This window comes from Phoca vitulina, unplaced genomic scaffold (assembly GCF_004348235.1).
Source record: "Phoca vitulina isolate PV1807 unplaced genomic scaffold, GSC_HSeal_1.0 scaffold18, whole genome shotgun sequence".
NCBI classification, from domain to species: domain Eukaryota; kingdom Metazoa; phylum Chordata; class Mammalia; order Carnivora; family Phocidae; genus Phoca; species Phoca vitulina.
Window position 1 is genome coordinate 3,679,919 of NW_022589721.1, and position 23,573 is coordinate 3,703,491.

General features: G+C 37.0%; 1 protein-coding gene across 3 annotated transcripts in view; it reads left to right on the forward strand.

The window, feature by feature from the left end:
• ZFPM2 (zinc finger protein, FOG family member 2) overlaps positions 1–23,573 on the forward strand; it is a 450,174-nt gene that overhangs the window by 272,201 nt on the left and 154,400 nt on the right. For 2 of the 3 annotated variants that reach the window (XM_032415653.1, XM_032415655.1), the window contains one exon: positions 21,286–21,397. In XM_032415653.1, coding sequence (XP_032271544.1) covers positions 21,286–21,397 — 112 coding nt within the window. The remainder of the gene's footprint in view (positions 1–21,285; positions 21,398–23,573) is intronic. The other variant, XM_032415654.1, reaches the window with a different exon arrangement.

A 23,573-nucleotide genomic window follows, 5' to 3' on the forward strand; every position in this document is an offset into this window, starting at 1 on the left:
GACAGCTGAACAAGGTCTGAAGGAAGTGATAGGTCTGAATTGGTCGAGAGCAGCAGGCAGGGAATTCAGGATGGAGGGAAGGGCCTAACCAGAAGATGAAGGAATGGATCAAGCCGTGTGGAGAGAATAACAAATGGGCCATTTTGCCTCCAGTGTAGAGACTAGGTGAAAACTATCAAGACATCCTTCTAGAAAGGTTTGAAAGGGGAGTGACATGGAAACAGCAGTTCTTGTAAAGAATAATGCCAATGATGCACTTTGAAAGGTATAGATATTTTAATGTATTTGAGTACATCACTTAGTTTTCAAACTGTAGCTATTAATGAATTTCTAGGGCACAGCCTCCTGTTGTCCAAATTACATGGAAATATGTGTCCGTATTCCCCTCCTCATCACTGTTTGAATTCCCTTTTTTTGTTTAACCGTACCAAGAGAATAGAGAGTGCCTGACAGATACTTGTTCTTGGCTAAAATTCTGTATCGTGCTTTGAAATATTATTCTTCCTAGCAAATGTTAACAGTTGCTAATGTCATTCAAAAATAGTTGAGGAAAAATATGTTTGTGAAACATACAGCTTTTACTGTCAAATTATTTCCTGAGTGAAAGGAAAATACCATAGTGCTCTGCTATTTATTGAATGGGAATCCTTTAATGTTGTCAAGGATTTCATCAAACTGATGCCTTAAATAAGTAGGGAAATCATGTGCCCTCTGTTTCAATGTCTGTTTCCTCATGATGAGGCAGCCACCCCACTCAGCTGTCCAGATGGGACTACCACCCATCACAGTCCTCTCAGATAGGATAACCAGAGCATAACTACTGTGGAGCAATGCAATTATGAATTTCTTGAGGGGGAAAAAGAAGAGATAAGTGCAGGGAAGTCAGCTAACGTGGTACATGGGTGGTTCCAGGCAGCAAAAGGGTTAATCAGATTTTCATTTTAGATAGTCGCCTTAGTAACAATCAGAGAGCCCAGGCTGTATCTTTTCCATTTGTAGGGAATGTTTAGATTTACAGAGTAGCTTAGCTTATTATATACCTGCCTTGATTGCTGGATAAGGCTTGTGATTAAAAACAGAATAAGATTCATTCTTGTAATATTGTAAAGAAGAGCAAAACATTAAAAATGATGTCACTGGTGGTCTAGGGTTCTGGGAAATTACTGATACCAGAACTCTAGAGGCAACAGGGTTCCTCGAAAAGTTAAAATAATGAAGGTCAGCATCTTTTGCTTAAACTTTTGGTGAAAATGAGTCTGGGTTCCCATTTTTAAGAGTGAATCTGAAAGCAACGAATAACATTGGCTAATAATGCTCAGAGGATTGGACGTCAACCTCATTTTTCATGCCAAATTGCATTAAGCTCTCAGAGATGCATTTGTTTATGTTGTGGATTAAGTGCTATGTGGCCCTTAAGTCAGGAATTGAAAAACGTGTGTGTGTGTGTGTGTGTGTGTGTGTGTGTGACGTGTTTGAAAAGTTCTTATTTTCAGAATGTCTGGAAGAGTAGACCAGTGACACTAAAATTTAAAGTCCTTAACTTATCCACTGGCCAAACAGCAGGAAAACAAACTCGACACACTGCTCTTCACATGGCCTCAAACCTCACCTGGAGAGACAGATTTCCTAAGGGCAGAGAAAAGCGTGCAGTCTGTTTGCCAAGACCAGCTCTGTCTGGAGCGGCTGCTGCCAATTAGTGACAAGTGATACGTAGGGAGGCCATGATGCACATGGAGCTTCCAGAGTTCAGCAGCTTCAGAAATTACTCTCTGAAACAAGAAGAACACAGTTCTTAGGAGCATAGTTCATTCCTGTTCATGGTAGTAACTTGGTAACCAGTGAGCCTCCTCAAAATATCTCAAAAGTCAGTATGTCAGGCTCCAGTAGCCACTGAATTTATACATTATTTACAGACAGCTTCTGACTTACTTTTGCTTATTATATTAACTTAAAAATGCCCAGGGTTCCACCTCTGGCATTCAGCAAGTATCAGATATTTAACCAAGAGAGCGACTGGAGAGATTTTAGACTGAAATGAGCAAACAAAAACTTGGGAGATTTAAAGACTGTGTCTGCTCAGATTTGGAGGCAGGGGGAAGAAAGTTTGGTAAAGCGGGGATAGCTTAGTAATGACAGGTCTACCGGTGCCGTAGCGATCATCCATACCGTAATATCAGTTAATTCAGTCGGAGTGTTTTTCTCACGAAAGCTGCTTCACCGAATTGGTGGAAGCCTGTGTGTTTGTCTATTTCACGGTGGAAGAGAACAGAGGGTCACTTTGGAGCAGGGAGGAATTTGTGAGGTAGGACACCTGTACCTCAAATGAAGACCTGTTGTTGAGAAGTTGATGTGGCTGAAAAAGCTCCAAGGATTAAGGGGAGAATGATTTCGGAAGCTGAGAGACAGGAACCGAGAAGGAAGAAGGCAGAAGAAGACAAATCATATTAAAATTTTTCCTGTGGCCAGAGAAAGATAAGGAAATATCCTGCCTCCCTTTCTGTCCCTCCTCTAACAAATGACCCTTTTCCTGGACACAGGGATTTATACCTAATGTGTAGCTAGATTAAGAACTAAATAACCTTCTTGTAATCTAACCTTGAAACTTTACCATTTGCAATATTGGGTCTATGCCAGTTCTTTGCTCAGTTTGAGTAAGATATAGATTCTTTTTGAAGGAAAAAAAAAAAACAACAATTCAATAGGCTCAAGGTTTTCCAGAGATTTGCAGGCTGCCATTTGAAAAACACTAAGTTAAAGAAATTAAAATATTCTATTTACTGTATTTCATATGTAAATCTTGACTACAAAAGACATGATTTGCCATCATGCAAGGTAAAAGTATGTTTGTTTTCATATTTGTTGTGTTAGGATCAAAATGAAAACATCAAATTGAAAAAAAAAATGCCCATAAAATATCCAACACCCTAAGGGGACTACAGCCTCTGGGTTGAGAAACACCGGTGAAGGTGAAAAACGTGTTTTGAGTTCCAAATGGTGCATTTTTCAAATGAACTTTCAGAGTCCATTTGTAACTAGGACTCCCTGTATTTAATCATTTCACACTAATTTTTCCCTGGTTTGAATTAAGAATGTCTCCAGCACAGTCATCTAACATTTCCAACATAATAATGTCATTCCAACAATACTGAAAAATAAAACAAGATCGTTGACAGAAAAACAAGCTATAAATATTTGGTTAGAGTATGGAAGAATTTTTCAAATGTCTAATAATATATTGAGACTTGGCTCTTTATTAGAAAGTCTGTGAACTTTCCTTCTCCTATGCTCTCCTTCTACAGGGTCACTATATATTTAAATTGTGTGTCTGTAACATTTTAGCATGTGAACCAGGATATAGTCAAAAAGACCGATGTTCCAAAAAGCTGAAATGAAGAAGATAATTTTCATTCCTGGGGAAATAGTGGAATGTTAAAGAAGGATCATTTTCTTAGCCTTTTTCTGAATTCATGGGGGAAACCTATGCTGTCACCCACTTACTTGGCAGAATTGCCGTCCATCACCATCTCAAAACTCCTTCATCCGTATCCAAGTCACTTTTGCAGTTACTTCTCTTAATTCTTCAGCCAACCCATTGATCACCTTGGGAAGTTTTTATACCGACCCTCCCACTCAATCCGTGCACCTTTTCCTCTCCATAATACAAAATGAAAAATCTTGCAGGCATTTTCAAAATGTCTGCTCTTTTATAATCTTTACGAAGTTCAGGATTGCCATCATGCATAGTCGGCCACCAGTACATGCCTATGGATTGTTGGTTTGACCGAAATAGAGTTAAATTGATGTCAGTCCTACTTTTCATAAGTAGTCCCCCTTATCCTCATTTTGCTTTCCATGGCTTTAGTTACCCACAGTCAACTGAGGGCCAAAAGCAGATGAAACTCCTTCTGACGTAATGTTGGAGGGTCAGTAATAGCCTAATGCTACATCACAGGGCCTGGGTCATTCCCCTCACTTCATCTCCCCCACATGGGCATTCTGTCATCTCACATCATTGCAAGAAGAAGGGCGAGTGCAGTACACTAAGCTATTTTGAGAGAGAGCGCACATTCACATAACTTTTATTACAGTATGGTGTTTATAATTCTGTTTTATCATTTGTTATTGTTATTGATCTCTTACTGTGCCTAATTTATTAATTAAACTTTATTATAAGTGTATATGTGGGAAAAAAACATATATAGGGTTCAGTACTATCCTCAGTTTCAGGCATCCATTGAGGGTCTTGGAATGTATCCCTTAAGGATAAGTGGATGTGGGGGAGAACTACTGCATTTACTTAAAATTCATGTGCCGACCAAAATTATGCAAATGAAATTGCATAATTAATTTGAGATTTCCCACTGGTTGTTCAGTTGTCAGCACAAGCAAATGATGACTGAGGTCAGTAATGATGTTGCCCTCCTCCACAGTTTTCTATGTGAGCAAAGTAAACCATGGTGGAAAGGGTGTGTGTGATGGGGAGTGGGTAGGGAAGGAGTAGAAAGGGAAGGGAAGAGTAAAGAAGGAATGGGGAAACAAAAGAGCACTGGAGAAGATGATTATAGGCAGCATGGATAATTATTATCGGAGTAAGTGTCAAACATTGGAGATCAAAGCTGATGAATTTTAAGTATATTAGAACTTTGGGTAAAGAAAATAATAAATATGATGCTAAGAAAAATCAGTGAAAAAATGACTTTGAAAAAGAATAGTGAATGGGTTCTCTGAATTTTGATGGGCAGGAGGGGTAAGAAATAAAACTAAAAGATGGAAGGAGCTCCAGATAGCTTTGGTGGACATATGTTTTGTCTCATTGATGAAGAATCCACACTTCTGAAGGCATCCTTAGCCTCTGATCCTGTGCATAGCCTAGGTCCCCATAGAATCCCTCAATTTTGAGGCTTACCCACACTCTGATTTGGGTATTCAGTTTAAGGCTCTGTTAAGAGGAATGTGGAGAACTTGGCTAACTTCCAGAGCAGAGCAGTAAAAATAGTACCGTGAGAAAAGATTAAGGTTCCAGAATATCAAATCATCTTGCCCAAAAAATAGAAGGCTAATACATGATGTAAGTGCCTTTCAAGGTTGAAGAGATATTACCCTTCAACTGGAATTCCACCTTCATTTCGGAAAACTGAAAGCAAGTGATTTTGCATTACAACTGGACACGTTCAGGTTAGACCTTCTTAGGGTTAGACTTTTGGAACCTAGTAGTTTGCCAAAAAAACAAAATTCCCCACTTGTTATTAATTATCTCCAACACACCTTTTAGTTATTTCACTCGTTTTTATTAGTCAATCACAGATCATTATATTTTTCCGAACAATTCCAGGGGCATGCATTATTTTATTAAACAATATCAGAAGTCCGAGATGTTACCTTATTATTATTTCTGTTTCTAAGTCTGGATACTTTAAATGTAAGCATTCCGAAGTGCTTGCTCCCTATGTTTTGAAATACTCTATTGCTTTTCTTTGATTCTAACTTGTTCATGTGGAATTTCCTAAGAGGGAAACAGTGCTGGTTCATTAGTTATTTTCTCAAGTTTGTAAATTGCATGCGAAAAACTTTCACTAAGAGTCACCCCTCCTTAAAATCTTAGTCATATTTTGTCTTCTGCAACAGTATACCTAAAATAGCTGAGAAATTCTGATGCCTTTTCTTTGTTTACTGATTTTAAGATCATTATGCATACTCTAATGCATAATTATAATTATGCATTCATGATGTTACTTGTGCTGGCTTAACTCAGAAATAGTGTGAAGCAGCTAATCTCGAAGCTACAGGCTGTTTCCCATCACTTAGATTCTGATCAGAGCTGTTTGTTGAGTCTTATTGGAACGCGGACTCTATGTGCACCAGTCCCACGGCTGGACCCTTCGTTTTATCATTAGTTTCACTCCCTGCCTTTTCTTTTTCTCTCCAAATTTGTGCTTTTAAGACAGGAAAACTACAAGATAATTTGGTTTTGTTGCATATGTGTAGTCTATTCACGGCAATTAAATGAGAGGGATCTCTAAAATTATCCATTTTATTTATAATCCACATTTAGTATTATATGTCATAAAAACAGACATAGTGCCATTTCTCATGCTTGAGATTTTACTATCAACCGGCTTTATCACTGAGTTTACTTCAGTGTCGTTTAAACTGGTCTAGTGCAAAACTACCAACCTTTCTTCCATATGAATAGTGTGAGTTTGGCCAAAAATGAAGTTGGGGTCTGTGTATCTTAACACATTGTGCCCTTATCAACGATTGCGAAGTATTCATGCATGCATATGGTAGAAAGGATGCTATCTACAACACTGTAAAGATAGTAACATTAAACACACACACACACACACACACAAAAACTAGACCCTTGGTTATTAGAAACTGAAATTTGGATTAGTCTGTAATAGCACAACATGGAAATACACGCAGTTTCAAAAGATACAGAGGACAGAGCCGTAAATAAGGCATTTTGCTCTGCATAAGTCAGGGGGTAGAGCAAACTCTATTTGTGCTTGTAGTTTAACCTTTCCTTTCTTGCAGACTTGAATTAGGGAAAATCCACTTCACTGTGAATTAGTGACATTGTTTTGTGATTCTCAAATGTAATGGGAGTGGAGCCCCACCAAAAGTATGCTTGGAAGTATGTGTATTTGTTGAAGGGACTCTGTCTCTGTTTCTAGGGGATGGGGCACCGTTGTGTCAATTTTTTAATATATTTATAGCCACTGTGCTTATTTAAATTTCTAAATATTAAAGGACACCATGAGTGTGTTTTAAGACTTTGTTCCAGTGCATGGTATTAGAAAAATTTGCACTACTTAAAATTTTTGACCTAGCTCAGAAATTCCTAATTTAGAGTCCAAGGCAGGGGAATGGCATAATTAGGAGCTCAATGTCCAGAGCCTTTTCAAATTATTTCCCAGATGCCCTACAAGCAAATTTTTAGACCTTGTAGGTACTAGTAAAAAGGATAGGCAGAAAATTTGGAGTAATATCAACAGAACAAATTATTTTATAACCAGTATGTAGAGCTTTTCATCATACAAGGTAAGACTTTATTCAAGTAACCTTAAGTCGCCATGAAAATCTTTTCATTCTGCTGCTAGTGGTGTGGTCGTCTCCCCACTAACCAATTTATTGAGTAGTTAAAAAGTCAAAAGATCATTCAGAATAGTAAAATCTCTTACATATGTATAGTATGCTATATTGATCGTTCTGTTGATATCTGGACAGAATAAATTAAATAGGCATAAGACTTTTCATAGATATTTAGCTATTTCTTAAGTTTTTCCCCATTTCCCCAAGTCAGTATACATAATAATTATAAATGAACACTTAACTGTTTGTCAGGTATCAGTGTAAATGATTTATAAGTATTAATTTATCTCACATCACATCAGCCCCATGAGGTATTATTATTCTCATTTTACAGATGAGGAAACTGATACACAGAGAAGTAGAGTTTACTGACCGAGATCACACCATAGATGAGTAGCGAAGGTTGGATTTACACTTAGGCAATCTGACTCTAGAACCCACGCTTTTAGCCACTGTGTTAACTGCCTGTCTGTTAAGTCTGTAGTCTATGAACTGAGTAGGTTCCTGCTTCTTTTCCTCATGGTGCTTATCACATTGAAGAAAAATATTGTAGGTCATAAACAATATTTGAATTACAACTGAACTCTTTAGTTTCAGACACACTGATTCAAAAGAACTACCTTTTTTTCCATCTCTGCTCTGTTTCTACCCAGTGCTTTTTATTGGGGCTCCTTTTAAACTTCCCAGTTTATTTTGAACTTCTGTTGGCAGGTGAAACAGCTCTGATTATGTTTTGTTCAGTCTACCTGTGAGCAACCCAGTTTAAGCTGGGGAACATGCTAACTAAACCCAAACTGAGATATTTCTTTAAGTGGAGACTCCCCGCCCCCCCCCCCAAAGACCCCCATCAAGGAGCCAAGACTATGTAATGCAGTTTAAGTTCCTTAAGTGGGTGCATCCAGAGATTCTGAAGAGTGGAATTGACCAGTCAGGCATGGCGGCCTTGCCGCCCAGAGTGTACATTGATGCCTCACTGTGAAGTACTGTGTTGAGGCTCTATTCTGTCTGTTGACCAGTTGGGTATGTAGCGAATCTATTATTCATTTGTTCTTGTGTGATCAGTGCTGAATTGAGTGAATTTTAGCCTAAAGACACTTTGGATTTCATCATGAATTCTGCTTATGATTGGAAAAGTTTATATAGGCTATGTTTTATCCTAAGCTATAAACATTTCTACAGGTATAAAAAATGCTTGTAGTCACAAAAATAAAAATCTTAAAAGCATTGCCTATTTTTCAATGTCTTTAATATCACTAAGTAGGCTATGTTCAGTTCTGTTCCTCTTATACCCACTTGATGCCTGATATTGATATTTAGTGTCTCAGCTAGACTTTTAAGGCCCAAAACTGTGCAAATGTGAGAAATAATTCACTATAAACCTATAAATTTCACAGCTCGGAAAACCCTGAAGGTTATTAATGAGGCACCATGCAATTAGCTTATACAAAGTGCAGCTAGGAATCATGCATAATGTAAAACAGAAACTGCTAACCACTGACTCATGGAAGATCATTTAAGCTAGTTTTCATGGACATGAAGAATTGATATTTAACACAATTCCTAAGAAGATTCTTTTTGCTTTAACACCGTGGAAAGAATTTAGTTTCTTACAGATTTGCTAAGAGAAAAAGAGAAAACAGTTCATGGTTAAGGCAGTTTCCAGCAATGTGAATTTGAACAAGTTGTTTAATATTTTAGAATCTCAGTTTTTACCTTTACAAAATGGACGTAGCAGTGGAATTGTGAAAATTAATTCAACAAGTAGTGCAGCACCTAGAATTTTAGTACATAGTTAATGCTTAATGAAATGTTATAAATCATGTATTAGGGAAATGTGTCACTCTTCCACCCAGCTAAAATTCTTGTTTTACTGGGAATTCTGCATTTTGATGGAAACAAATTTCTTTAGGAGTATTAGAAACATAAGCCAAACACTTGCATAGAATAACATACCTGTTACAGCTTTAAGCTCATTACATACATTAACTCATTTAATCCTCAAAATAATCCTATGACATAAATACTTTTATTATACTTGTTTTAGAGATGAAGAAACAGAGTAGTTAAGTAACTTGCCCTGGTCATACAGCTACTGGATGGAGATGTGGTGCAGGCTTAGTCAGCATGACACCAAGGTACAAGCTTTAAAATTTGACTATTAATAAAGCATATTAAGTGTGATAATGTGTACGCACTTAAGATAGTATATACATAATTTATCTTGGCTACATTTCATAAAATATTTCCATTTTTGAAATATTTTTTAATTTTATTTTTGATATACTTATTAGTAACAATAATTAAATGGATATATAGTAAACTGATGTTGATAGAAGTAGAAGTGCATGGCTTAAACTAAGCTATAAATAAGAAAGATTTATAATTGGGTTTTAGATATAACTACTAAAAATATAAGCTATATTTTATAGATTTTCAGTGTATATTGGAGAAAGCCTTAGTATTTTTAAATTCAGAATTAAAGTGTAATCCTAAATTGTCATGAAGATCCCTTAAGATGAGTCTGTTAACCACTTCTCATCTATTACTATGCTGTCATTTGGTCATGGACCATCAAATATGCATTGAGATTTCCAAATGTATCAGTCATATACTTGACATATCATGAGCCTGATTATAAATATTGATTTAAATAATCTATGTGTATGTCATTTAAGCATTTTTATTATCAATACATTGTGAGCATCTAGAGGAGGTGTAACACATCTTTCATCACTTCTATTCTTAAGAGTTTTATATGTAGTAGATAATTTAATAAATGTTTATTGAATGAATAATGAATATACTCAATTTCTAGTAGAGTAAAAAGTGATTATTTTAAAAGCAGAGTAACCTAAATTAGTCTCTCAAAATAGAAATGGCATGGAGATATCCAAAAATAATGCTGATCGGTCATTACTAGTTAGAATGTTTATACATAAAGTTACATTTTTTATGTGGCAAAAACCACATCTTGGGGTGCCTGGGTGGCTCAGTCATTAAGCGTCTGCCTTCAGCTCAGGTCATGATCCTAGGGTCCTGGAATCAAGCCCCACATCGGGCTCCCTGCTCTGCGGGAAGCCTGCTTCTCCCTCTCCCACTCCCCCTGCTTGTGTTCCCTCTCTCACTGTGTCTTGTCTCTCTCTGTCAAATAAATAAATAAAATCTTTAAAAAAAAACAAAACACATCTGGACAATGTAAACCAACTTGGTCCGACCTTTAATATCATACGCATGCAGCTAAATGCAGAATTTAACCCCTGGTATTTGCACTCAACCATTAAGTTTTTATAGATGTGTTACTTTGTCATGTTAACGTTATTTAGATAGTCTCTCTAGGGGTGTCTGGGCGGCTCAGTCGGTTAAGCGTCCAACTCTTGGTTTTGATTCAGGTCATGATCTCAGGGTCCTGGGATCGAGCCCCGCATTGGGCTCCATGCTCAGCGGGGAGTCTGCTTGAGGATTCTGTCCCTATCCCTCTCCCCAACCCCCGCCCCGCTCACCTGATCTCTCTCTCAAATAAATAATAAATCTTTAAAAAAATATTCTTTCTAACGTACACGTTGATACTTTTATTCATATTTCTATTCCTTTTGTAAAGAATATGGTTTGAGAAGTTTGTCCAGGGTCAGTATTAATAAAGGTTTATCTCATTTGGTTCTGATTTCATACCATGCTCCTTTAGTTGCCCCACACCCACAGGTATACTGAACAAAGGCCCCCTGGATTGGGAGCATATAGAGGTGAACCTGTCTCATTGGTCAGAGTCCTCTTCTGCTTGTTTTTCCCCACGGAAAGCAAGGCAGCTTGCATCCGGAAGGGAAGGCCACTCCCAGTGACTGGGCACTTGACTTTTATTCCCTGGAAGTACAGAATTAGTAGAGTCCTTCTGCATCTGTTGATTTGGAAAAAAAATACTGAAAACTACTCTCGTGGTCAGAGTCTTACTTTAGATACTTAATTTAAGTGTTTGCAATATTCTTGTTATTAAAATGTCTCACAGATTAGATAAGCTTTGTTCTACTGCTCTGTCGCACCTTCACACTGCTGCCGGTTAGACTGCCAAGCTTTGAAGCTTTGGCACCAACTTTCAATAACTTGTCTCATAAAAACCTGCTTTCCTTGGGGCGCCTGGGTGGCTCAGTCGTTAAGCGTCTGCCTTCGGCTCAGGTCATGATCCCAGGGTCCTGGGATCGAGCCCCACATCGGGCTCCCTGCTCCGCGGGAAGCCTGCTTCTCCCTCTCCCACTCCCCCTGCTTGTGTTCCCTCTCTCGCTGTGTCTCTCTCTGTCAAATAAATAAAAAAAATTTTTAAAAAAAAAAAAAAAAAAAAAAAAAACCTGCTTTCCCAAAAGGTGCTATATTTATCACAGTACCTACTGTATGGTTTAACAATGCCATCATTTTTCTTTTTTCTCTTTGGAGGGAGACACCTTTCTCGTTCCTGTTCTTCCATTTTTGCCATAGACTGTTACCATCAGTTTCAAATATCAGGTATATTTTAAGTTCAAGATATAGGGGAGTTCTTAATAATGTATGGTTACAGACAAAAATAAAGGTACATATCATGAAAACAAAACATCTAATGTTTTGGGGAAAAGAAAAACCCTACGCATTTGGTTTTAAAATTTACTATATTGTTAATATCAGGATTGCCCTTTTTTCTTTGGAGGGGAAGGGCTGATATTAAGATTGGCTCAAATGGTAATAAAGAGACAGTTTAAAAGGTGTCCAAAAGATTCATTACATATTGCAGTAGATTAATTCATGAGGGACAGACATATCTCAGTATCTGAGGATGACTTTGTGCAGGATAGAGCTTTTTCTTTTCTTCCACAGAATGCCTTTGGGGTAAATCTCAAAAAGAGACTGCTGAATAGAACTGACCACTATTTTTTTTTTTACGTGTAAATAGGTCATCGATAGTTGAATGTGTGTATATACATCTGTTACCCGCTCTGTATAATTCTTCATACTAACATTTTTATTTTGACCACACCACTTTCTCTGACCACACCATTTTCCTTGTATTAATATCCCAAGGTAAAGTAAATTAGATGGCTTTATTAACTGCTTGAGCAATAAAAAAAAAAAAAAAAAAAAAATAGTAGCATTTCCTCAAGATAGTGTAAGCCCCGTGTGTTGAATTTTCATATATATCTTCTCCACACTCAAGATTTGAGTTTAGACTTGACAAAAATTCTATGGTAGAAAACCTTATGATATTATTGTCAAGCTGTAAGGACACTGGAGATCATCTTACAAAGGAGAAAGATGAGACCCTGAGAGGTTAAGTGATTGGCCCCAGGTCACACAGCTGGGATCATGGCTTTCCGGGTCCCTGAATCCCGCCACAGGTTTATGTGAGGAGGGATACCCCAGAGCAATTTACTTTTTCCTTCCCTAGGCTTCGGTGCTGACGACACTCTTTTGCACATTGCACTAGGTGCAAGCCCAGAAATTCTGCCAGGAGCAAAACAACACTCCTTAAACACTCTGTGACTTTCAGAACTGTATAAAATAAAAGGTTGAAGTTAATGGTTGCCAGCTTTCAGGGAGTAGTTCCTCTTTGGAGCCAAATATATGTGGAGAACAGATGAGACTGTGGGAGTGAGTTGGCAAAAGGGAAAGAGAAATGAATCTCTTCTTTTTTTGAAAATGAAAGTATAAATAAATATCTGGGTAACTTGGATGTTTATTATTCATTTAGAGAGTCTTCCCACTTGAAAAATGAAATATCTGTATCTTTAATATGAGGATTCTTGAATAATAATTTTATATTATATTTCTAATGATCATGAAATAATCTTTTTTTTTTTTTTGGAAGCAAAGAGATTATTTTAATGACCTGGATATATGGAACTATTTGTGTTCACATTCTTAAAAGATCATTATTTCTTATACTGAAATTCCTGTATTTAAGAGTGACTCATGTTGCAATAATGGGTTTCCATAATTTTGAGAACTCAAAGCAAATATACCTCAGAGATAATGATTATTTAAATTTTTGGTTCATAGAGATAAAACAGTCTTTGACATAAGGAGTATGGATATAGGAGCCAAGAATTCTATCATTTTATTTCACACTCATTTTGTTTTTGAAAAGTCTCTTATCGTGTTTGAGATCCCACATACCACAGTGATCTTAAAGATACTTGTTAGCAGAAGCTCTCTGGGATTTCACTCTCATGCTGTCCTTAAGGGATATTTTGTAGAATTGTGCTCAAGAGAAACACTATTCTAATGAAACCTTCCTGGGATTTTCATTCATAAATCTGTTCTGTGCCTAATGGTATAGTGTAGTGGTCCTTGTTAGAGCACATTACTGATGCCTTTCCAATTTAGACTTCTCACGTTTTTTCCAATTGAAGAGTATTCTTAATTTATTTGAACTTGAGTTTGAAAATGTATCTAGCGCATCAGTTTTTTTCAAGCAATGGAAATTTGATAATCTTTTACTAAGTTGAGTTTTGTTGTTTCTTTAACAATTACTGTAGGTAAAATACTTGGTATGAGTTTGGAAGTTCCTGAAGTTACTTCTTCAATTTTAAATTTTTTTTAAGTTTATATTTATTTATTCATTTAAGTAATATGTACACCCAGTGTGGGGCTCAAACTCAGACCCCAAGATCAAGAGCTTCATGCTCTTCCACAGAGCCAGCCAGGCACCCTGGAAGTTACTTCTTTAAATCTGTTTGTACATCTCTGTCTTTTTGTCTTTCTGTCTCTCTCTCTCTCTATTTCTCTCGTTTTTAGACACAGTAAACAAAAGGAAGATGGCAACTCTCACCCAAGGTACATCCCAATGTAGTTCAGTAGCCATTTCATTCTTTTTTAAGTATAAGCACATGACTTTAATGGAAACACATGATACACCTAGTCATATCTGAATGATGTCTGGCATTCATTAGACATGGAGAATATTTAGGTGTTATTGTTAGAACCTGCTTTTATATCATCACACAGGTAATGTTGACCCTGCGAGACCACATGGAATAGAGTTATTCTGTTTCTGTAATTTAAAGTGTCCTCTATTCTTGGAATGAAAAAAAAAAATTCTTGGCCTCCAAAGCCTCAAGCTCAAACATTTCACATGGTGTCCTATATAACTATTTTTTATTATGTTATGTTAATCACCATACATTACATCATTAGTTTTTGATGTAGTGTTCCATGATTCATTGTTTGCGTATAACACCCAGTGCTCCTATATAACTTTTTAAAGGATGTTTACTAAAAAACACAGTTTTATTAGGTGGAAATCATCATACTAAATGTTATCTTTTTTTTTAGATTTTATTTACTGATTTTTTTAAGACTCTCCACCCAGTGTGGGGCTCGAACTCACAAAACCTGTGATCAAGAGTCGCATGCTCTGCCAACAGACCCCGCCAAGTGCCCCCATACTAAAAGTTTTATAGTTCCAGTCAGGTCAGTAATGTTGAGACTATATGCCATGCGTAGAGTCACTGAAAACACACTTGTATAGAGCCTTGAGTTATATTACTTGACATTTCTCCCCACTCTTGGTAGTCCAAGATTTTAAGTTATTTTGTGCCCATAGGATAGGCTGTTGGTGAAGGGAATTTTTAAATTCAAGCTCACTGTCACCAGAGACTTCACACAGTTAAAGGGAGAGTGATACAATGTTTTCGTGACTGTCAGATTGTGTTTGAATTTAATTCCAGTATGGAGAACTGTTTGGATATATTAACTGAAACTTTTACTGTGTAGTAAAGTACAAGGTCAAATCACATACAGTACCATTTTTTCATTTAGATGTAGACAATAATTCAGTTGGGGGAGAGTGGCCATTTTTCTGGTTCTAACTATATAAATCTAATGTCTACAGTAATTTGGAAAATTTTCTATGCCTACTATCAAATATGTTTTTATAGCTGAGAGAATAGAAACAGCAATGAATTGTTAAAACAGCTATGAATTTTGCCAAATAGGCTTCAAGCCCTCTTCACCTATTGCCCAGTTAAGGAATCAACATCCTGAGAGCATTTTTATCAGCATCAAACTACCTCTCATGGCATTGGCTTGAGATTCTCTAATGAGATTTTGTTATATTTCCTCAACTAAAGTCAGTGGAGGCCAATTTTTCCATCAAGTGACTCTTCTAGCTCTTTTAAAAGGCTGTAAAGTCAGGCTCTTCTCATAGGTCAGATTTTCCTAAGACTTCTAGCTCTTCCTAAGCCTCATTTTGGAAATCCTCAACAAATATTTCCAGCAAAATTTGGAATCCCTAAGACAGCATTATGTCACCAGTTTCTTGGGTTAGAATTATCCTCTGTGCTTTACCTTTGGGCTGTCTACTTTTATCTCCATTAACCTTTTGGCTTGAGTATAAACATTTATTGAAGGCTACCTCCTTTGTCGGTCCAGTAACTCCAAAGGTTAGTGAGAAGTGGATGCTAGTTTGACCTCTTTTATCCACATTAGATGATTCTAATTATTCCTAAGAAATGACACTTTTGACCCATTTTGTCCTTGTCAAGTTTGTCTAGTTGTGGGCTGTCGAAGCATGAAACTCTGGGTTCAAACAGTGTCCAGGAGTGCACATTTTTCTAACTTACAATGCGGAGCCTCAAAAGTGCACACTATTTCTTTTTCTTTTTAAAACATGCCGGTTTAACTGAAACTCAGGGCTCCTGTTATGTCCCTTGAATTGATTTATTCCTGAAAGAGACCGCCTAGATATGAAGTGCAAACTTTAACCTGTAAAAACCCATGGGTTATTGAATACAGGAAAAAAAGAAAAAAAAAAAAACCTTTACATAAGTGAGGATAAGCTAGGTTTTGCTGAGGTTGCAAGCAACTCTAATATCACAGCAACATTTTACATAAAGAAAGAAGTTTATTTTCTTATCACGCTACATGGCCATTATGATTCCTGGGGCTTCCTCCTTACATGGTTCCACGATCACTTCAGCAAAAGCAAGGCGTGATGGTGAGTCCATTGGCTCTTACAACTTCTCTGTGGAAGTGACATGGGTCATCTCTTGTTCAATTTTATTGGTCCAGTGAAGTCATATGGCCATCCCTAACTTGAACAGAGATCTGGAAAGCAGAGAGCTGGGAACAACGGATCAGTAGCGCCAGTGACTACCACCAGGTTTAAATTGGATACTTAAGAGTTTTTGTCTTGACTTTTATGGAAATAGCGACAAACATGATCAGCACCTGAGAAATAGTAAGGATTCAGTAAATGTTTTTGGACATTTTTAATTCATTTATTCATGTAGCTATTCAGTAAAAGTTTGGCATGCATCTGCAGTGCACTAAACACCATGCTGGTTGCTTTATAAGACTTTCCTTGAGATAGAAATGATTTGGCAGATGTGTGTTCTGAAATTCAGGACATTTGAGTTTAAGTGGTTTTCCGGTCACAGAGCCTGCCCATAGCACGTAGTAGGATTCAAACCGAGGCCATATGACTCCAAGAACAGTAATGTGCTTTTGGTTCCATCCCAACTGTAAGGTCGATGGTAAATCATGAAACGTTTTAAATACTTAATTGTAGGAGCAGAAATTATTACAATTACCACTATGTATGTTCTTGTACTTGAAGACAAGAACATTAAGCATATCTAATGATTGTGGAATGACAATGTAGATTTTTTGTTATTCCAACGAAGAAGAAGCTGTTTCACACTTTTGAGTACTTTTGATAAGAACTTAAAGTCTTTTTTTTTTTAACTGTAAGTCAGTAAACCCACATGCCTTTTGTATTAGTTTTCTATTGCTGCTGAAACAGATTACCACAAATTTGGTGGCTTAAAACAACACAAATTTATTATCAGTTCTGTAGATCGGATCCAGTATGGAATCTCATTAGACTAAAATCAAGATGTCAGCAGGATGCTTTCCTTTCTGGAGGTTCTAGGGGAGAATACTTTCCCACCATTCGAGCTGGTGGCAGAATTCAGTTCCTTGAGGTTGCAGAACGGAGGTCCCTGTTTCCTTGCTTCCTGTAACTGAGAGTCATCCCAGTTTCCAGACACTATGGTGTTCCTTAGTTTATAGCCTCAGTATGCCATCTTCAAAGACACCAAAGGCAGGTGGAATCCTTTTCATATGGAATCCCTTTGATCTACTGTTTTGCCTCTCTCTTCTATGTGTTAGATGGGGCCTATCCAGATAATCTAGGATACTCTCACCATTTCACGGTCCTAAACTTTAATCACATCTTTAAAATCCCTTTTCCCAAGTAAGGTAATATATTCCCAGGTTCCAGGGAATTGGGGCATAGACACTGTTTCTCTGTCTATCACAACTTTTATATCCACTCTCTTCCCAACATATTATGCCAACTATATCCTCTGTAGGATGCTAATAAACATCTTGGCCTTACTTTCTTTATTTGTGAAATTAGGGAATTAAACTCATTGAACTTCGAAGTTGCTTCCAGCTCTTAACATTCTAGACTTGTATGAGTCCTTATGATAGAGACATGGGAAAGTAAACCTAATGATCAATGTGGATATTATTGTTATTTTCTATTCATGGATTTTGCTGGAGTGTAGATTTCATATAATCCTGGATAACTCCTTCCTTCTCACACTTGGTAATCTTCTTTGAAGTCAGTCAATCTCTACAAAAGTTGTCTTCTTCAGAAAGAAATTGAGTTACCTCCTCAAAACTGTAATAACTGGTCCCTTGAGATTTTTTATCTACTTATTATTTACTTTACAGCTTGGGTATAGCTTTCAGCAAGTCTTTGCTACATTTTTGCTTTTGCCTTATTGGTTTAGAGGAAAAGAAATTGTTTTTCCTTCGATTCAGTTTCTTAATAAGTCAGATTCTACCTATGCCCAGGTGTAATAAAGATTTCCGAGGTTTTAAAACACATGATACCTAACTTACTTCTAAGGAAGTATACTAATTAACTATTTTTATTTGTACCATAAAATTAATTCCTTCAAATCCTAATTTGCTTATGTACTAAATGGGGAAAATGTTAATACCTAAGTCCTAGAGTTTAAAAATCAAAAAAAGTAATTGAGGAGAAGTACAACACCCAACATTTAGTGCTCAATAGATATAAACCACCAATACTGTTCTAACCATAGTAGTAGTAGGTGTGGAGGTGAACGAGTCATCCCAGTTTCCCCAGGAATTTCCGGTTGAAGTGCTGAAAATCCAGCATCCTGGGAGACCCTTCAATCCCAGGAAAGCCCAGATGGTTGGTCACCCCAGGAGTGGTAGTGTCTGGAAACAAAGCTAGACATAAAAATAGCATCCTCCTTCTACCAGCTATTTAACCCAAAAGAAATTATTAATCTTTGAGTTGCAGGGTTTTTTGGTGGTTGTTTTTTTTTTAGTCTGAGAATGGACATCAGGACTAAATAAGTCAGGGAAGTGTCTAAGAAAATCCCTGCACAAGTTGCATACATAGTACCACCCTTATTCTTCCTGGTTAAACAGTCTTAACTGATTTCCTTTGCCTAGAAATTCAAGCATAAAGGGTTTTGCCTGGTATGAAAAGGTCCTTCAAAATATGCTTCTCACCTGCCCTTCCAGACAAATTGCTGTTATGTTTCTTCCACTTATCAATAATAATAATAATGATTATAATGATGATAACTAATGCATATCTAGTGCTTTCTACATACCAAGAACAGCTCTAACGACTTTGTAAGTAGTTAAAACCAAAGAGTCCCAGAAAGACTCACTATTTCCTGTACTTATGACTCTCATAAACTGCTCAGATTTTGCCCATTCTATACCACCAATTGCAAATTCTCCCTGTTTATCCTTTAAGATCTTGTCTGAATGTTACCTCCTCTTTATCTTCCCAGAATCCACACAACAGAAGTTTCTCTCTTGCCCTGCATTAATCCCAAAACAATTTACACATGACTTTGCACTCCTTACCGTGCTACTTTTTGCATTATATTAAACTTTTTCTTATGTATCCATATCTTTCACCAAAAAGATGTCCTCACATTCCTAGCACCAAACACAGGACCACGGTGGAGGTGGTTTGTATGTTCATAAATGATGGAAGATTATAGTATCAGCAAAATCAATTGATTTGCTCTACACTAAAAGATTCCCTAAAGAATTTAAGTGATCAATATCTATTTTTCATATTATCTGTGGAAAATTGTAAGAGCTGATTTACTGTGTAGAAATCTATGTGGCTTTAAGAACTATGGAGTATAAAGATTAAATAAAAGGCATGTCTTTCCCATGAAATAACAGTACAGTAGAAATGGGGGAGGTGCCTTTTGTTGAATTCTGTTCTTTAAAACCAGAAGAGAGAAGGTGTTAGCAATAAGACCACAAAATCTCCTACATCCGGTTTTATCGAAATGGTGCACTCTCTCCTGTGACTTCTTCTGCCTACTGCTTGGTGACCTGCTGACCCTGATCTGTGGATTTACCAGTTTCTCTGGTAGTAAGAGAAGCAGACATATGCATAATTAAGACCTAATATTTAAATGGATATGGGTCATTATCATTTCAGATTGAAGAAGCTTGCTTGTCTGCAATTCTGTTTTCAAACGGAAATAAAAATGGTCACTCAGACTAATAACCATAAAGATAACTTGATAACATTTTTGCCTGTATTATTAAAAAAACGATATAATATAAAATTACTTCTTTCCTGTAGGATTTTCACATAACCACCCTGCAAGACTGTTCTTTCAGGGACAATTTCTATAGTTTGTTACTAGAGAAGTTTCTCTGAACATGTAAAGCACCAGATAGATGTTTGCCAAATATTAAGATATGTAGTTGAAAAATTAAGAATTTAAAATGAATCAAAGTATGAATATAAAAATAATTACTATGCTAATATTTCTCACCATTGATCTGGTTTACCATCTCTTTTAATATTTTAAAATATTTTTTCAGATTTCTTTTTTTTAAATTTATCCATTATGGTTGATTTTTTCATTAAACAGTATATTTTATGGTAGTTTACCTCTTATAATATAATTGATACTTCAAGAAATGGGTTAACATTCACCTTATGCCTAGTTGTCAATATGGGTTTGCAGCTAACAATAGATCCGTGTCTCAGACGTTATCATTGTTGTCATTCAGCGGGTGAAATGGGTTTTCCAGATTCCTGAGGGATTTGAAATGACCAGATTACATGGAACTCCTCAAGTGAATACTTATTAATGCCAATTTGGGAAATTTGCAGCGAAGTCCCAGAATGAGCGGAGATCTCTTTGGCAGGATCATATCTAGGTGAAGATTCAGTTCAAAAATTACCTTGAGACCCTTGCATTGTAGTCTGTGTTGTGGTTTTGTGATATTTGATATACAGACATGGTCTGGTGGATGATAAAAGTCTGAATGCCAGTTCACTGTGACTCATCGGGAAACAACAGTCTTGCTAAAGCTCACTTGTTTCCCCCCCAGTTTATTTCCTGCCATGTTTCACGTAATTAAAGACAAATAATTTGGATGCCAAACAGCCTAAAATGATGAACCTTTTGAGCCTTATATTTAAAACGTACAACTGGAAATACTTTGTTAGAACTAGGGCAAATGTCTCCCCGCTTTCTGTGCTTCTCAGAGCGAGGGATGTCATGCTTTAGTTGCTCTGCATCTGAATTTATTCACGAGTCCTCTTTTATAGTCTTTCTGGAGACAATGTATGGTGAATCATTAGCATTATTATTATTTCAGTTACCCTGAGACTACATATCCACACTTAGCAGAGGGGGTTGGGTAGATTTCATTATTCATTCGAAATAAATTCCTACTCTAATATAAATGTTGCTCAGGATAGAGCTTTGAAATGGATCCTGATTCTTTAAATTCTTTCCTGTCTGTTTCAGGAAATAGTGAGATCCTGTTGATAGTAAAGTACAATGTGTCTAAAGTTCACTTCTAAACACTCTGCTCTTTGCAATGAAAGTCATCTGCATTCTCTTTATAATTCAGAGCCGCAAGAGATCTGTCTAATCTTGGAGATCTGATCCAGTATCATTTAGGAAAAAAAAAAATCGTTGATAATAATTCTACCATTCAGATTAGTGAAAGCAGGAAATCCTTACAGCTTCTGTCGTCTTAAAAAGATATTATGAGACAGGGGAATAAGGACTTGGATTATGGTTTGGGAGATTTAGTTGTTTGTAAAAATAAAATGATTAGTACAGTTATTATTCAAGTTTTTAATCAACGAAAGCAAATGGCATCTGTTTGTTATCATTCTTTCCACAGAAGACAAAGGCTCAGGTCCCGATGGTGCTGACGGCTGGTCCCAAGTGGCTACTGGATGTGACTTGGCAAGGAGTGGAAGACAACCAAAACAACTGCATTGTGTACAGCAAAGGTAAATGCAGGATCATTTCCCTCTCTCTTGGCAAGTTGTGGAACCCGAGCAAGGTAGGACCCCACCAAGTGCGCTGTAATGGGAACGCAAAGGGAAATGCAATCCTCTCTCTTCCTTTTTCTCTCAAGAATCTCTCTAACCTGTGTTTCCACCAAAGCGTCCTGGGCTTTTCCTGTACAATATAAGACAGAAAGTGTTATACCATTAATGACTTAGCACTACGCACACTTCCCGAACCCTGTATTTGAGTGGTGTGACTGGGACCTTCCTTGCTTTTGGCTTTATTGATAGCCAGTTTGATGAAATCCCAGGTTCCTCCCTCTTAGACATTACAGAAAGTAAATTCCTTTTGCAGTTTAGCAATTCGTGTCCAGGTACATGCTCCAGGCGGCGCTGCATTCCAGCCACTTTCTTGAAATCACTCATGATTAGGATAGCTGAAAGTGAAACCATTGCAAAGACAGAATTCTTCCCCATGGTGATTTCTGAAAGGCAGGAGGCAAACGGGGAAAGAGGAAGCCGATGGCTTGCAGAGCTTTACCTTTGATTTGCTCAGTGTGACATCAGCCTAGACCCGTCATCTAGCTACACACCCTGGCTACAAAAGAGCCGAAGGTCCGTGATAGCACTTCCAGACACAGGCCCCTCTTCATGTGTGGTGTGGTTTGGGGCACTTTTCTCCATATTCAAGTTATGGGCCCCAGCTCTGTACTCTTACGGTGAAATCCCTAATCGTGCCTCTTCGTAAATATTGCAAAACCTTGGGCTTCTCATGTTTAATTTCTTTTAGCTTTCTTTTTTAACCAAACAGACCTACTGAGATCAAAGATTTATTTGTACATTGAACCTAGAAACCATAAAAGCATACAAGGGAACAAGCAAATAAGCACCCCTATCAATATATTAACATATAAAACACTAATCATAACATCAAAGACTCTTAAAAACTTGCTAGAAACAATTACAACTTGTTCCTATAATCATTACAATTTGTACACTTATAAGAGGATTGCCTTTAAACTACCATAAGCCTTTGAAAGTTGAAACACCGGAAAGAGGGAATTTGCAAGCTAAAAAAACAATCTGCACACCAGGATCTGATTATATTCTTTTTCCTTCTATAATTGCTGGTCCCAAACCCACTCATTTTTCTAACCTGAAATACCTGTGGTAAGCTGGTGGGAGCTTTTAGATCGAAGGGAAGTGTGATTTTCCCAGGATGTGTCAATATGATATATCAAAGTGGAAGGAAATGGTATAGTGAACCAGTTTACCCGTGCCCACATTCAGAATGCAGAAATACAAAAGAGGCCTTGGAATGTAGGATTAATTACGAGGAATAAATTTTTGTTGTACAATGTCTTATCTCCATGATGGCAATATAATATGGAGGAACCAAGAGAATAGCTGTTCTCTTGTCATAATCCAAATCCATTGCATTTTTAAATCAGCCATTCCTTTGGGAGCCATGATTGTTATATTGTTATATATAAGGAAAGAAATATGGCAAAATTGCAATTCCACGTTCAGTGGAGTACTTTAACTTGAACATGTTTATGTGTTTGGATTATGGTTGGCTATATGTTAGGTCTTTTGGCAATAAACAATTTAAAGTAATTTTTGGAAGGTTACTAATTAACTCATAAAGCATGCATTGAGCCCAACTACGTGCTAGCCTTGTACATGGATACTAATAGCCGCCATTACTAAGCACCGCTGAATCCTCTCCATGGGACTTCTGTACCAGATTGTATGTGTTTCTCTCATTGTTCTTCATCACCTTGTTTTACGATCATTATTATATGGGTTCAAAAAAGAGTAAAAAAGCTAAAAGTTAGAAAAAAAGAAAAAAAGGTTAAAAAGTTAGCTCTTAACTTTCAGCAAAAGAAAAAGTAACAGGTCAGCTATCATTGCCTGCCTTTCTGATCTAATCTGTAGTTACCAAGGGCAAGAACGAGGTCTCAGTCACCTTCCTATCCTTGGTCTGGTATGCTGCCTGTACAAAAAAAGCACTAAATAAATATTGATTGGCTGACCAGATAAACAAAGGCGTAGTTGCCAGAAACTGGAATAGGCATTTCACATACTCGAATGATGAACCATATGCATTATGGCTATTTAATGGTTCTTAACCTACAAAAGGTAATTTGATATTGTGCAACTTAAGAACTATTGG